Genomic DNA, 15,134 nt, shown 5'->3' with positions numbered 1-15,134 from the left:
GGCTACCCGACGACGACATCGATGTAGTCGGCTAACATGACTTCGCACGAAAGTACGACAATGTCTGCCTCTATACGCCAATGCTAATTACGTTATTTGGCCTGGAGAGAGGGCGATCCGGCCGTGGCATAGGGCAATTCATTGCTTCCTGGCTGCAGCAGATCCGTAGGGGTTTCAAGATACTTGCTATAGATACATGCTATCTTGGCGACATAACTGGCTAGAAGCTTTGGAGTATACTACACCGGGATAGGGGTTATACCAACTATTACTACCACTATTACAAGTATCGTACATGCCTGTTCAGCAGTAAACTTCACCATAAACATTATTTTACTTCTTATGGTAACCCATATCCGCTAGCAATACGGCCGACAATGAATTTCAACTCTATTGAAATATATTAATCTCTCTGGGACCCTCAAGTTCCACTGATCGTCCCGCCACCGTAGGATTCCATCGGTTGAATGATTGGGTTCCGGCCCGCGATTGCGACTTGCAGGGCCTGCACGTTTACCTTATTTTCTCTTGTCACTTGTCATTGCATCCCTGCCCCACGCCCACTTTCGGAGCTGTGCGGTACAGGTTAGTAGCCGGGCCCGGGGCCCGAACCGAGCGCAACCCCGGACCATGTTGCATCCGGGATCATCATGGACACGATTCTTCCCCAATGATTTCCGCTCCCAACTCCTTCGAATGTGGATTTCGGGGTGTGACAAGGACATTGCTGAATTATTTCTCCGCCTCCTGAGGTGCCTCGGCCATGAGACCAGGTTTACCAACGCCCCCACGATGACAAGAACACCGGGAATGGGACTCAACAATGAGGGGAAAGGGGCAATATTCTGCTAGTGCGGTAAGCGTTTTTACTCAGGAGATGCTTCGACTCAACCGAGACTTTAAAAGTACGAGTGTCAGTTTTCCCCTGGGCATGTTTTCACCGTTATGAGCCCTGCTCGTGTTTGAGAAAGTGCGCTCTTGCTCCGTCAAGCGTGTTGCCATGACGAAGAGCATCCTGTTCCAAGCCATACCGCTATGACGGATGGACTCTGTTGCGTGCAGAGGCAAAAGCGCAAGGGTTACGCCACACTCTTTTAGACTTCATCTTGAAGCTCCTGGTGCAAATAGCATGCTCATCAACTGTTTCATAACGAAGTCCTCCAGGGATACAGGCAACAAGCAGCATCAGATCAAACATGGCCTAAGAACGGACAGATCAATGGTTTACATTATTGGAACAAACCCCCAATGAAGGCTGCTCTGTACACCATGTTACTGGGAGAGAACGAACAACCTTTGAGTACCCCTTTTCCATTTTCGCAGCAGAATTCTCGAGCCCGTACCATTGGACTGGACAGTCTTTTACATTTTGAAACCTTCGAACGTTACTACACCTGTCAACTGGTCCGAGATTTATAGGTATGCCAGCAAAGTGGTCTTGCAGTATCACCACACGTTGTAGCTCTGCTCGACTTTGCTCCAGCTTCCCGGCAAGTCTCTATTCGCGTCAAGGTGCAGGCCGTGACCATCGTGTGGGAGTCTGTCGGTTTTTATCGGCGCAGAAGTAGACGCTCGTGGAGGGATTGGCAATCCGGTCGTTTCGACAAGGCCCGTCTGAGGGGGCGAGGCCGCTTTGGGCAGGCTATCGGGTGGCAGCTCGACCCATTCGCTGAACCACGCGTCGGACTTGGGCGAGTTGCCCGGCGTGAACCCGAGGAACGGCTTCGAGACATCACGGTGCGGCGAGGGCAGAGGTGTGACATACCACACCGCGAACGGGGTATGTGCTGTGTGGTGTTTGGGGGCTGTGTCAGTAGCAGGAAAGGGAAGCAATCGGGGGCGGCATATGATACGCACACATGGGACTGAGAGCAGATGGGGAGGCTTTCGCAGTGCCCATGGTCCGCTTGACGAACCGGTCGATTTTGTTCTGCGGCACTACCCTGCCCCTCACCATGAACTCTGTATCCTTTGGCCGCCTCCTGGTCTGGATTTTCACGATGGCCTTCATCTCGTTGGTCGGGACGTTTTTTAAGAGGTTCCACTCCTTGAGCATGGTTTTGTACTGTTTGGCACTGGCAGGGGTGTGAGGTCCATATACTCAAAAGACGAACAGTAGGCATCAGGGGAACTCACGTTGCTTGGAAGTGGTGGCATTTCTCCATGAACGACATGACTCTTTCTAGTGACTCGTCCTCATCCCACCAGAGCCTTCGGATGTGGGCATATTGTTCCTCCCAGTCCTCCCGGCAGACGGGGCGTTTGAGGGTTGAGTGAAGGAGCGCTGGTTCGGCCATTGCAGATGAGTGGCGGGGACGAGGCCATGCTATGGCGTGCTGTTACGTAGGCTTGCTTGCCTGGCTCGATTTCTACGCGGCTGGGAATCGATACATAAAGGAGGCCTTTTTATATCTACTGAACCGAGAAAGACCCCTCCAGACCCCAGCCTTACTTATCAGGGACCCCTGTTCGCCAACATGACCAATAGATGACGTTGCTTATTGAAATTGTATGCGTCGACGCGGATGACAAAAATCCCATGCGCCAGTACGCCTATCAGGCGTACTTGGTAAGGTGAAGATCGCCAGCTCCTGATAGGGCGCCCTAACTTATCCAAGAGGGCAACTTACCGAAACTAAGTAGGTTGCAGGGTGGCTTTCTGGGTGTTGACCACCCGCATGATATCTCTTGCGTATGGCTCCCGCTCCTCGAGATGAACGCATACACCTTCGACCTTTCGCACCTTGTTTGCTTTACCTACCGTTCTCAAGACATAAAATATGATTTCAGATTATACGTGGATAGACACACACGGAATCCAGGCTTTTTTCAAAGCCATTGGAAACATCAAAGGCCAGGGTATAAAAAAAATTGAGGAATGATTTATATCCCTGAGTGAGGGTTTACAAGATGGCAGCCCTTTCGGTGAGCTGCAAGCCACCAGCCTCTCAGTCGCAGTTGTTAAGGAATGTTTTACATGGCCTCACAACGCCTTCGACCACCCCTCCATGGCATAAAAAAAGGATTTTTTTTCTTTCAATGAATTACATGGGAGGTGGTTTGCAATCATGAAGCCGAGGAGAAGAGCTGGGGGTGGAAGGAGGCCGCGCATGTCAGATCATTGAAGCCAGCTCTTGCCCAAGCCACAGCAGATATGCGACTATTCCGTAGACTGCGCGCAGTCGGAAGAAGAGTACTTACTTATGCATACAACGACATAACAGGATTGGCTACTACTGACCGACCTATAACTTCGGCTAGATGTAAGTCAATTGGCTGAGATGATGCATGTAGGCACCAATTCAATTCAATTGTTGGAGGTGAGGCCCCCGTCTTAGGCTCTGTAGAGGGGCCCCTAGGCGGGCAAGTGGGGTACTGAGCCGTAATCGTTTATCGGCGAGGGGCTGTCGCATAGCAAAACATTCAATTGATAAGACGATAATGGGCGACGTTAGCTAAAATTTTTGGAGCTTCCACCTGCATCCTGAACACCATCATTTACACCTCTTGCGCCGACTCCAATAACATTGAAAATGGGTCGCAGGAATTTCAGAGTAAGTGCTGATTCCAATATTTGACGGTCCGACTGCATCGCCAGCAATAATCAGCATGAACAAACGATCTAACCTGGCATCATCATAGGGTGGCCGCAAAGGTGGTAACCGCGGCGGCGGCGGCGGTGGAGGCAACACTGGCGGTCGCGTCGCGTACGTCTCGTTCCCCGAGGTCGTCAAGGAGAACGAGAAGCTCCAGCGCTACTACGATGCCACTATCCCGATTGAAGACGAGGAGGAGCGAAAGGCCTTCTGGGAGGCTTTGAGGACCGAACTGCCCAACTCTTTCCGCTTCTGTGGTTCCAAGGGTCACGCCCTCGCCGTGAGAAGATTACTTGAGGAAAGATATGTCCCAGAGATTGTCAAGATCGAGCGCTACGATGGCCAGCCCGTCCAGGCTCCCCAGCCGGTTACCTGGTACCCCGATCACCTCGCCTACTCGATGAACACCCCGAAGCACGTCATTCGAAAGTTCCCTCCTTTCGCCGCCTTCCAGAAGTTCCTCGTTTCCGAGACCCAGGTCGGCAATATCAGCAGACAGGAGATAGTCAGTATGATTCCGCCCCTGCTGATGGACCTGTCCCCTGGTATGACAGTCCTCGACATGTGTGCTGCTCCCGGTAGCAAGGCTGCTCAGCTTTTGGAGATGCTGCACGTGGGAGAGGAAGCCCGCATTCGCAAGGCCATGGGTGCCATGGACGAAAACAACACCGATGTTAAGGCCGAGGAGGGTGCCGACCTAGACATCGACTCTGGAGACGACGGAAGAGCCACCGGGTTGCTTATTGCAAACGATGCCGACTACAAGCGCAGCCACATGTTGGTCCATCAGCTCAAGCGGTTGTCCTCCCCGAATCTGCTCGTGACGAACCACGATGCCACTCTTTTCCCTGCCATCAAACTTCCCAAGGAACCCTCGCAGCCAAACCAACAGTATCTGAGATTTGATCGGATCTTGGCCGACGTTCCCTGCTCTGGAGATGGTACCCTAAGAAAGAATGTCAACCTGTGGAATGATTGGGGCCCGGGAGGTGCGCTTGGTCTTCATTCTACACAGACACGAATTCTGGTTCGTGCCCTGCAAATGCTCAAGGTCGGTGGCAGAGTGGTGTATTCTACATGCAGTATGAACCCCGTTGAGAACGAGGCTGTCATTGTGTCGGCTATCGAGCGCGGCGGCCCCGATAAGGTCGACATCATTGACTGCAGTGAACGGCTGCCAGGCCTTAAGCGCAACCCCGGCATGTTCCAGTGGAAGATCATTGACAAGGATGGCAAAATTTGGAACAGCTGGGAGGAAGTCCAGCAGCACATGCTGACCAAAGAGGATGGCCTACCTCCTAGCAAATTAGCCGAGACAATGTTCCCACGAGCCGACACCAGTGATTGCTCTGGCCTGCCTCTGGACCGCTGCATGCGTGTCTACGCTCACCAGCAGGATACCGGAGGTTTCTTTATTACTGTACTAGAGAAGAAGGCCGATCTGAAGGTTAGACCTGAGGCGCCACAAGTCAAGCCCGAAGTCAAGGCGACGACCACCAATGCCCAGGAAGCTAAAGAGGAGGTAGCTGCCAAGTTGGCCGTGGAAGAGGAGAAGGCCGCGGAGGGCGAGCCCACGGATGTCTTGCCGACCAGCGGGACCAAACGACAAATTGAAGACGAATCTGAAGAGAAGCCAGACATTAAGAAGCCCAAGACGGCGAGCCCAGCGCCTCCTGAGACCCAGACCGAAGTCGTCATGGAGGACGCCCCTGTAGAAGCACCAGCAGAGCCCACATCCGAGGCTCCGGCTACGGAGGTGAATGCTGAGGCCGACACAGAGATGAAAACAGAGGCAGATGTGAAGACGGAGACAGAGTCGGAGGTGAAGACGGAAACTGCGACACCTACTACTGATACCCCCAAACCGCAAGCGCAGGCACCAGAGCGTCGAAGAAACGCAGATGGTTCGTATGAAGAGCCCTACAAGTACCTCTCGCCCGAGCATGAGGTGATCCAGAACATCAAGACCTTCTACAACCTCTCACCTCGCTTCCCCGACGGTAGATACATGGTCAGGAACACGGCTGGTGAGCCTGCAAAGGCAATCTATTACACAAGCGCTCTTGTGAGGGACATTCTGGTTCAGAATGAGGGCCGCGGCGTCAAGTTTGTCCATGCCGGTGTGAAGATGTTCATGAAGCAAGATGCACCATCTGCCGAGGTGTGCCGTTGGCGCATCCAGTCCGAGGGTATGCCCATTGTTGCGGGCTACGTCGGCTCGGACCGCGTCATCCGTCTTACCAAGAAGGAGACATTCCACAAGCTGTTGAAGGAGATGTTCCCCAGGTTCGCCGAGGGTGAGTGGTCCAAGCTGGGCGAGATTGGAGAGCGAGCACGAGACATTAGCATGGGATGCTGCGTCCTGCGTGTCGAGCCCGACGGGTCAGATGCGGACTGGAAGGAGCGCATGGTGCTACCTCTCTGGAAGAGCTTCCAGTCGCTGAACCTCATGCTTCCCAAAAGAGGACCGCGCCGCGATGCTTCTGCGTCTGTTCAATGACACAACTCCGGTCATCAACCAGACCCTGAAGGATGCCGCCAAGAAGGATGCAGACAAGAAGGCCAGCGAAGAGACCAAGACCGAAGCCGTTGAGGCTCCCGAGGTGAAGGTGGAGGAAACTAAGGATACCACCGCTGCCGAAGCCGAAGTTGCCGCCCCGTCTAATGACGAAGCGATCAAGGTCGAGGACACCAACGGCGCGACGGAACCTGCGGCGGCCCAATAGGCGGGCTCTCTCGTGTTCCCAGCTCGTCTCAGGTAGGGCAAGCATGGCTCCATACCTACTTCCTTACCCGTGATCACGCGCCTGGTTATCATCTCGCTGTTCTCATGTATAGTAATAACTACACAAGATCCGACTTGCAACTATTACACACGAAGATTTTGCTGCCGAAGACGCAAAAAGAGGCCACGGGTTCTTCAGACAACGCTATCTTGTCAAAGAAATCGTGTAGAGCATTGCCAGCATACTGATAGCCATTAGAATGTGTAGTTTTGGGGAGTTTCATCAATACAGGAAAATGAATTTAGGCATTAAATAACAGGAAGATTACAGATGTAAGCAATGCCAGTAGAGCAGGGGCGGAAATGGTATTAACGTTGCTGTATAATAACGCTCGTCTGTCTATGCGATACGTGCACACAGTTCCTACAATGCTAAATAATACATCAAGTAAATGTACAAATGTACATGCCCCGAGGCTATTCATCCAACAGCCCCAAGGTCCAATGCACGATTCGGTCCAACCCGTGTCCATTGATGGCGCTGACGGGGACCGCGGCGCAGTCCTGTGTCCAGGCACCCTCCACGCCGCTGGGGTGCACCTCCTTGCCGTCCGTGACGTCGTCGAGATACGACTTGAGCCTCTGGAAGTTGTCCTGGGTATCGGGCAGATCGCCCTTGGTCGCGACGACAAACCAAGGCTTCGCAGCAATGTGCAAGCCGCCCTCGTTGGTCTCGGGCATCTGGGGGTAGTACTCGGACATCATCGTCGTCTGAGGATGGGAAGCAGCGCCGCCGCCGCCGCCGCCATAGCCCATGGAGCCGACGCCGGCGTCGCCGTCCCAGTCGATGCGGCCGCCGACCTCACGCTCCTGGCGCTCCTCCTCGCGCATGCGGGCGTAGAGGCCGACCTCGCGCCAGAGGGACTTGAGGGCGTCGACGGCGTCGCCCTTGGCGAGGTCGACGACGAAGGCGAGGACGCCGGCGCGCTCGACGTGGCGCAGGAACTCGGTGCCGAGGCCGCGGTCCAGGTGCGCGCCCTCGATGAGGCCCGGGATGTCGGCCACGGTGAAGCGCGTCCGGGGCGGGGCCCCCGCGCCGATCTGGGCGTGCTGGCTGATGACCACGTTGCCGTACCGGGCGTCGTTGATGACGGCGTGCGGCTGCGGGCGCTTGGGCGCCGGCGGCGTACAGGCGGCGGCCCTTGTTCGAGTCCAGGACCACGGTGCCGATGTTGGGCTGCAGCGTGGTAAAGGCCCAGTTGCCGACGCGCGCGCGGCTGTTGGTGAGGGCGCGGAGGAGCGTGGACTTGCCTGCATTCGGCAGGCCGACGAGGCCCACGTCGGCGAGGAGCTTGAGTTCGAACTCGATCTGCATGCTGACAGCGCGCTCGCCTCTCGTGGCGAACAGGGGGTTTCGGGCGTTCCTTGGACACAAAGTGCGGGTTTCCAAGTCCACCGATGCCGCCTGCGGCGAGGAGGATCGGCCTTGGAGTGGCCGTGGAGAGGTCGAGGTGGATGGGCCCGGGGGTTGATGGTATAGCCGGTCCCGACGAGGCAGCCGTGGCAGGGTCAGGTTCCGGCGCTCTACGTTCGTAATGCCCGGGTAGAGAACGAACTTGTGCAGGTTGGGGTTCTCGGGCGCTTCCATGGAAGCCGTGGCGGCTTCCAGGTCCTCTCCCTCTGCGACGGCATTCCGCTCTGCTTCGCGGAACTTGCGCTCGAACTCTCGTTCCTTCTCGCGGGCGGCCCGCCACGCTATCGACTCCTCGACCATGGGATCGACGCGGCCTATCTCTCGGATGACGGTGCCCACGGGGACCTGGATCACGTAGTCGTCGCCTCTCTGTCCTGCTTTGTTCGAGCCCTGACCGGTCTTGCCCCTACCCGCCCGGAGGATGCGCCGGCGCGCTAGCTTATGCAGTGAGGTCTCGCCATGCACCGCCTGCACGTACACGTTGCCTCCGTGTCCGCCGTCGCCACCATTGGCGGGCCCGTTGTCCATAAAGGCTTCGCGAAGAAAGGAAATGCAGCCATGGCCGCCGCCGCCGGCGAAGACGGTCACGCGCGCCTTGTCGGCGAATGAGGAGAGGGCATAGTCGTCCGGTGATGGGTTGAGGCGCGATATGGGAATCTCGTCGCTGGAGGCCGAGGGCTCGACGGTTTCGCTGACTTCGCTGGCAGCCGTGTCGGAGGCCGACGAGTATGTGGTGATGCTGGCCTTTGCCGCGCGGTGTAAGCGGGCACCTGCGGGGCGGAAAAGCGAAGGGTACAGGAAGGGGAGGAACAGCCCAGCGCTGGAAGAGCAGCGCGGAGGCATTGTGAAAGTCTGTGACGAGCCTATGAAACTACCACCATTGACACTCTTAAGGCGCTGCAATACTACATCCCAGCCCAAAGCCGAGCTCTAGGATCTAGTTAGGGAAGCCTGGATATCGCCATCGCGCCGGAGAGAAAATTCCCTGATAAGATAGAAGGCTCGGTTTTCTGCATATCTGCCCGCATGAAGGAAGCGGGGCGCGGGCCTCGATTAGTGGGCCGGGAGGGATGCCCCTCGTTTGGGCATCTCGAGTCTTTGGCATTGGCTTTGGCCTCTGTGCAAACAAATCATACCTAGCGGCCAGCCGATATTTCTGTCAGATCCGCCAGAAGTCAGATGAGAGAGGCGAGCTACATACGTAACAATATATATATACATATACATATGTAGCCTCTTTGTTGCAGTCAATCAATGGGCTATGTTTCCCATCTCGGTAGCCACTTTCCCATGGTGTTGTTCGGCCTCTTGGGCCCTATCAACGGTCTCTTTGGGCCAGACCAGGCAGGCCTCGAGAGGCGGTGAAGTTGCTGCCATTACTGACGCCCCAAGTGGCCGGCCCAGCCTAAGTATGCAAACTTACGGAGCCTCCTAGTTTCGTAAGCCTCTTCTTTCGTCCGTCTGTCCGTCTGTCTCTCAGTCTGTCTCTGTCTCTGTCTCTCTGTTCGTTCCTCTTGAGAAGGATACTTAGAGACAGTCACTCTCTCTTCATCTTCATCTTCTCCTTCTCCTTCTCTCTCCAGTCAAGAAAGTGCTTGCCTGTGGAGCCTGCCTACTGCGTACATCGTCTCCTTCTCCTCTCGTGATCGATCAATCATTGATACTGTCGGGGCCCAAGTTCGGCTTGGTACATGCGTCCCTGACTGGTTCGTTCGTGGGGTAATATCGGGCGGATCATGCACGTTGGGATTGGGTTGCCCTTCCACATTGCATACTAACACTGCCCCCCTTCGATTCGAGCCACGACAGCTGTTCTATCTGCTCCTGGTGGCCAGACGTGGAGTATCTCGGCAAGCTTTTGTCTTGTCCTGCCGGCTCGCTCGCTAAAAAAGCAACGCAACGCAGCAGTAGCAGCAAGCAGCAGCAGCAGCAGCAGCATCAACATCAGATTGCAACCAGAAGGGAAAACGCATCAGGCCTCGCTCGCTGGGCACACACGCACACACGCACACACGCGCGCTTCCCTCCTCGAGTGCTCTCCTGGACTCCCAAGACTCCCTACAACAAGAGCCTCTCTGGGCCTATTCCCGGCCCATCAATTGGCTTCTAGTGGGACCTCGGTGCAGCTTCATCTGCAGGACAAGCTGTTTCCCAGCCTCTCACGACTCCCGTTCCGCAATAATCCAAACACCTCAGGCCGATCCACCGATTGTCTCTTCCACTAACACGGCCTGTCTCCCTCGTCTGAGTCGTCTCTCGTCTCTCGTCTCTCGGGCACGCAACCAACTGTCGAGCCTTTGTTCGCCCCTACCTGCCCAGTACTGCCCAGTGCTGCCCTCCTCTCCCTCCCGACTCCCCACACTGCTGAGGTGCAGGCTGAACCACCAGGTCACTACATGATACAGCCGTATCGGACCAAAGAGCTCTCGCTTCCGCCCTCATTTGCTGCTCCGGCTACCAACGTCACGCTCACGAGGGCGGTCTGTTATGTACTTGCTGCATGGGTGCTGCGTCTGTTAGCCAATTTGTTGTCCTCATCCTCGTCCACTTCCTCTCATCTGGCTCCTCCCACGCCGTCTGCTGCTACTGCGTCTCTTTCCCTCTGCTGTCGCTGGCGTTGCTGTAGCTCGGCCTTCATTATCATAAGTCAGGTCAGTTGCCATGCCACGTCTTTTCTTTGTCTTCTTCCCCTTCCTTTCCCTTCCCTTCCCCCTCCCCTCGTGCCCATGAGACCCTTTGTGGGGTCAGCTAGAGAAGCTATTCTTGTACAATAGTTACATGTACACGCATGCCTACACACTCCATGCTATCCGCCGACTTTCTGGAACTCAACCCGCCGCCGCCGCCGCCGCCGCCGGCTTTCCTTAGCTAAGATGTATACTAGGGGTTTTAAACACCGCAAGTCCGTCATCAGGATGGATCCGGATTGTGCCATATGTCATGCGCCAGCATCCCTACAATGTGACTGTGAGGCCAAGGGACTAGAGGTGGCTGTCCGCCAGGCCGAGTCTCGCATGATGCAGTCCATATACAATGATATACGGTCAGAAAAGCCCCCCGTTCCGGCCAGGGCCGGCTGCCCATGTCGTGCCTATAACTGACAGGATATTAGTACCTGGGTCCGAGGCCACGCCCAAGACTATATTCTTGAATACTTCCGGTTGCTCACGGAACGCCGGAAACAAGCCCACACGGCCCACCTGGAGCGACTTACAGCCCATGCCTACCACTACTACCACGCGCCGCCTCACCCTACCGAAATCGCCAACGCCCAGGCCGCTCTGAAAAGAGGAATAGACGAGGATTGGCAGTCCAGCGTGCAACGGTATCCCGAAGTGCTCGAGTACTTCTACAGTCTGGTCGAGTTGACCCTACCGGCAGACGAAGAGGGGGCCGTGAAGGACCCTCCCTTGAGTGCGTTGAATGGTTCACGCAAGGCCAGTCGCAGGGCTGGACAAGGAGCTATAGCGAATGAGAGCTTCGACAGCCAGCCTCCCCCGCGTCATGCGCCCCTACCTTCGAGGACACCTCCGCCACCCATGGTCCACCGAAGAACGCCAGGACCTCCGATGGGAGCCTCCGTTCCTCCCCCGGCTAGGAGAATGTTCCGGCCACCACCTCCTTCAACATATTACGAGTATCAATGAGACCGGCTTTGAAGCTTCTTTTCTCCAACATGACCGTCGTATCAATGCCTATGCGACCATTTGACCTCATCTCTTGCCTTCAGCCAGGACCTTGAAAACAGGCAACGAGCCCCCCACGTCCATGAAGGAGAGACAACATCACTTTCGCCCGTGTACTACAAAAACCAAGCCATGCCCAGGACATGACGTTTACGAAAAAAAGGACAATAATGAGTTCCACCTGTTCAGTTTTCAACCAGACGGACGACTTGGAATGCCGGGCAGACCATTCCAACCCCCTTTCTTTCTCAGCATAGCGACAGGCTTGAGCAGCAAGTGATGGCGCTTTTATCATTTACCATTCATAGCGAATCGTGTTTTCTAGACTCATTACGTTTTTCTTCCTCTTTCCTGGCCCGGGTTCATGCCCTTTATTTCTTTCATCGCATGGCCCTTTTCATTCTTGGACCTACCTGGAGTTTCTGGAGTTAGTTCTTGCTCTTGCTTCTATTGATGGGTTGCCTGGATACGGTCTTGTACTGAGGGATGGATGCATCGAGACAACTCTGGTTTGACATGGCTCGGGAAAGAATAGGTGGGACTTTGAAGACATGGAAAGGTCCAGCCGCAATTTTGGAAAGGGAACGAGCTGCCATGTCATACCGTAGGTAGATTGAAAGGATTTCGATAGCAGGGGATACATAGAGCAGAACATGTCAAACCAGTTGGAAATCCATCACCGCAGCAGTACTGTCCATTTCTTGAACGCGTGACCATATCTCTCATGGGCATGTTCCCCTGTGGACCGGGCCAGTTGATAAGGGGCAAGGAGTTATTTGAATGCAGTGAAGGATACAATAACGCATTAAAGCTCCATGAGGCTCATAAACCCATCAGTATGAAATCATGGCCCCTAGCTACAGGACGACAAAGAAACACGCCTCACAAGGTTGAGATGAGCGCCTTCATGTTACTACCATCAATCACATTACGATCTTTTTGGGCTTACTGCATTTAAGCAAATGCAGGCCCATCTTTGAAAACACTCAGCTTGATCATATTTTGTATATTCGCCCGCCCTATAGATTATTATATAGCCCCCAGTAGTCATGGATGCTAATTTTTGTTTCCCCCAATACCGTCGTCCTCTTCTCGTTCTCGGTCGTGTGATCAACGTAACATGGGGAATGAGGTCATGCCAGGAAGGATGCCAAAGAGGAGATACAGAAGAGATGCAAGTAGAAGAAGGCTTATGAGAACTTTTTGGAGGGCCTGAAAAGCCCGACGCTTCCATGCTCCAGTCCGAATACAATGCAAGAAAGGTTAGGTAGGTATAGTTACGCTATGGTTGAAGCGGAAACTGTAGACATGGTGGAAATCGAGGTGGTTAGGGGAGGAAGACTGGAAAATTCAGAGTCAACTGAACAGTTGTCCGGTTCCGAGCCTAAGTTGACGGCCAACTCGGAGAACTCATCAAAAGATGTGTCAGAAGCCTATTCCTTCTTGTCCTCCAAGGAGGTCTCCTTCAAATCCGATGCGACAGCGTCAACCTTGTCATCGGCCTTCTTATCGCCGTTGGCACCGTTGGTCTTCTCAGCAGCCTCATCGGCCTCGAGCTTCTCGATCTCCTTCTTGGCCTTCTCGACGTTCTGCACACAGTTTCGTTAGTAATGTTATACTAGTAACTCTTTTCTGACTTGGGGTACTCACACGTTGGGTCTGGGCCTTCTGGTCAGACTTCCAGTTGTCGAGCTTCTCCTTGACCTGCTTGGTAACCTCGGGGATCTCGGCTGCGCTCATAGGGGGTTCAATGCCCATGAAAGAGCAGTCCTCGATGACGGAAGGCGGGCAGTTGAAAGCACCAGACTTCTTCTCGGGTGCGGGCTTCTCGCTCTTCTTGTTCTTCTTGCCCTTCTTGACGGCGGGCATGTACTCCTCGTCAGTCTTCTTAGAGACGACCTTCATGCCCTTCAGGCCAGAATCGTCGACCTTGCGAGCAGCCTCGGCGGCCAGGCCCTTGTTGGCCAGAAGAGGGTCCTTCTCGGCGGGTGCAGACGAGGGGTCGAAGAAGTGCAGCAGGCTGTTAGCCCGGCGGATCTCGTCGAGGTAGGCAGGCTCGCTGGCTTCAGCCAGCATCTTCTGGGCACGCTCCATCTTCTTCTCCTTCTCGTACTTCTCACGCTCAGTGCGCTGTCGCTCACGGGCACGGTTGCGGGCTTCGCGCTCGTACTCGGCGTGGGCGCGCTTGGCAGCATGGAACTCGTCCTTGAGCTGCTTGACGGCAGTCCACTTCTCCTGCTGCTCGGCGTGGAGCTTGGTGCGCTCGTCGCGCAGGGCGTTGAGGTTCTTAAAGGCCTCGTCCTGCTCGGCCTTGATTCCGTCCAGCTCGGTCTGGAGCTTGGTGTACTCCTCGCTGAGGGCGCGGGCCTCGGGGTCGTCCATGCTGTCCTTGAGCTCCTTAATCTTGGCCTTGAGCTCGTCAATGCCCTTCTGGGAGTTGTCGAACTGGGCAAAGTTCTTGCGCTGCTTGCGCAGGTTGGAGATCTCGGTCAGGGCCTTCTTCTCGTCGACCAGCTTCATCATGCCGCCGTTGACCTGCTTGTCGAGACGCTCGATCTCGCGGTCGAGGTCCTCGGCGCTCTTGAAGTTGACCTTGCCGCGAGCGGCCTTCTGCTCGGCGATGCGAGAGCGCATCTGCTCGTCGAGGCGCTTCAGCTGGTCCATCTTGGTGTTGCGAGCGTTCTTGCCAACACCCTGCTTGCTGCGGATCTCTTGGAGCTGGGCAATGAGCTCAGCGCGGCGCTTCTGGGTGGGGGACTGGGAGTCCTTGTTCTTGTTGGGGACAGCGATCTCGACCTTGGCCTTGATGGCATTGTACTTGTCCATGACGGCCTTGTGCTCCTTCTCGGCCTTGGTCAGGCGCTCATTGAAGAGGTCGACATCGGGCTTCTCGGGCTTCTTCTTGTCCACATTGGTGGCAGCGGGGGCAGCAGCGACTTCAGCCATTGCGAATAAATTGGTACCAAGTAAAGTAAAAAATCGACAAAGAAGGTGGTGTGGGATGGGAGGGCAACCTATAAGAAAAGGTCGGGGTAACTCTTATAGAGGAAAAAGAGGAGCGAGGGCAGTTGACGATCAATTGAATGATGCCAACAAAAGACCGGGCAATGGTGAATATGAGAAGAAAAGCAGGTGCTCCCTGGAATATTCACGGCACATGCGCTTTTCTGCGAGGAAAAGAGGGAGGGCCACGAGGTGGAAGGAAAGGATAACGGCAGCGGCAGCGGCAGGAGAAAGGCCAGACTACAACAAGCACAGCTTTCCCTCACTTGCCTGCTTGCTTGGCTGTCCTGTCTCTGGCTGGCTGCTGGCTAGCTGGCTGTCGGCTGGTCGGTCGGTAGGTCCCTTTCAGAGCAAAAGCAGTTCAGGCCAGGCCAGTTCAAGGGTCCATCAGGCAGACTAGGTTCACTGAATAAGGGGAAAGAGAATGAGGGGAAAAAAAGTGGCCTGTCTCTAAAATTTCGACTCGTCCAATTGCGCTCGAGGTAGGTTTTCTGCGGTGGCCTGCCTATCAGTCTGTAGGTAGTAGGGAGGTAAGTAGGTAAGTAGGTAAGTAAGTACCTGCTAGAAGCCTCGGCGGGCTGGGTACCTGGAACAGGCGCTGGAGGTACAGTGAAAACAGGCTCTGGCGGTTGAATATGGCAGGTACAGCA

At 55.0% G+C, this 15,134-nt stretch overlaps 5 protein-coding genes across 5 annotated transcripts; 2 read left to right on the top strand and 3 right to left on the bottom strand.

Annotated features, from left to right (window-relative positions):
- Nucleotides 1–1,446: 1,446 nt before the first annotated feature.
- PG997_007627 (Clr5 domain-containing protein) lies at nt 1,447–2,297 on the bottom strand (the record flags this gene model as incomplete). The annotated part of the gene is made up of 3 exons (XM_066811942.1): nt 1,447–1,787; nt 1,858–2,075; nt 2,137–2,297. 3 exons carry the CDS (start codon nt 2,295–2,297, stop codon nt 1,447–1,449), a joined length of 720 nt encoding a protein of 239 aa, XP_066667284.1.
- A 1,236-nt stretch (nt 2,298–3,533) lies between these two features.
- Nucleotides 3,534–6,322, top strand: PG997_007626 (methyltransferase; the record flags this gene model as incomplete). Its single annotated transcript, XM_066811941.1, has 3 exons — nt 3,534–3,554; nt 3,643–6,006; nt 6,062–6,322. The coding sequence occupies 3 exons, from the start codon at nt 3,534–3,536 to the stop codon at nt 6,320–6,322; spliced, it is 2,646 nt and encodes an 881-aa protein (XP_066667283.1).
- A 476-nt stretch (nt 6,323–6,798) lies between these two features.
- On the bottom strand, nt 6,799–8,638 carry PG997_007625 (obg family GTPase CgtA; the record flags this gene model as incomplete). Its single annotated transcript, XM_066811940.1, has 2 exons — nt 6,799–7,482; nt 7,541–8,638. 2 exons carry the CDS (start codon nt 8,636–8,638, stop codon nt 6,799–6,801), a joined length of 1,782 nt encoding a protein of 593 aa, XP_066667282.1.
- Nucleotides 8,639–10,668: 2,030 nt separating this feature from the next.
- PG997_007624 (uncharacterized protein) lies at nt 10,669–11,442 on the top strand (the record flags this gene model as incomplete). The annotated part of the gene is made up of 2 exons (XM_066811939.1): nt 10,669–10,838; nt 10,908–11,442. The coding sequence occupies 2 exons, from the start codon at nt 10,669–10,671 to the stop codon at nt 11,440–11,442; spliced, it is 705 nt and encodes a 234-aa protein (XP_066667281.1).
- Nucleotides 11,443–12,914: 1,472 nt separating this feature from the next.
- On the bottom strand, nt 12,915–14,427 carry PG997_007623 (uncharacterized protein; the record flags this gene model as incomplete). The annotated part of the gene is made up of 2 exons (XM_066811938.1): nt 12,915–13,070; nt 13,132–14,427. 2 exons carry the CDS (start codon nt 14,425–14,427, stop codon nt 12,915–12,917), a joined length of 1,452 nt encoding a protein of 483 aa, XP_066667280.1.
- Between the last annotated feature and the right edge of the window lie 707 nt (nt 14,428–15,134).

This window comes from Apiospora hydei, assembly GCF_038363865.1.
Source record: "Apiospora hydei strain CBS 114990 chromosome Unknown utg000006l_segment0_segment0, whole genome shotgun sequence".
In the NCBI taxonomy this organism is placed as follows: Eukaryota; Fungi; Ascomycota; class Sordariomycetes; order Amphisphaeriales; family Apiosporaceae; genus Apiospora; species Apiospora hydei.
The sequence above is the reverse complement of the archived record's forward strand: the minus strand, read 5'-3'. Positions and strand labels throughout refer to the sequence as shown.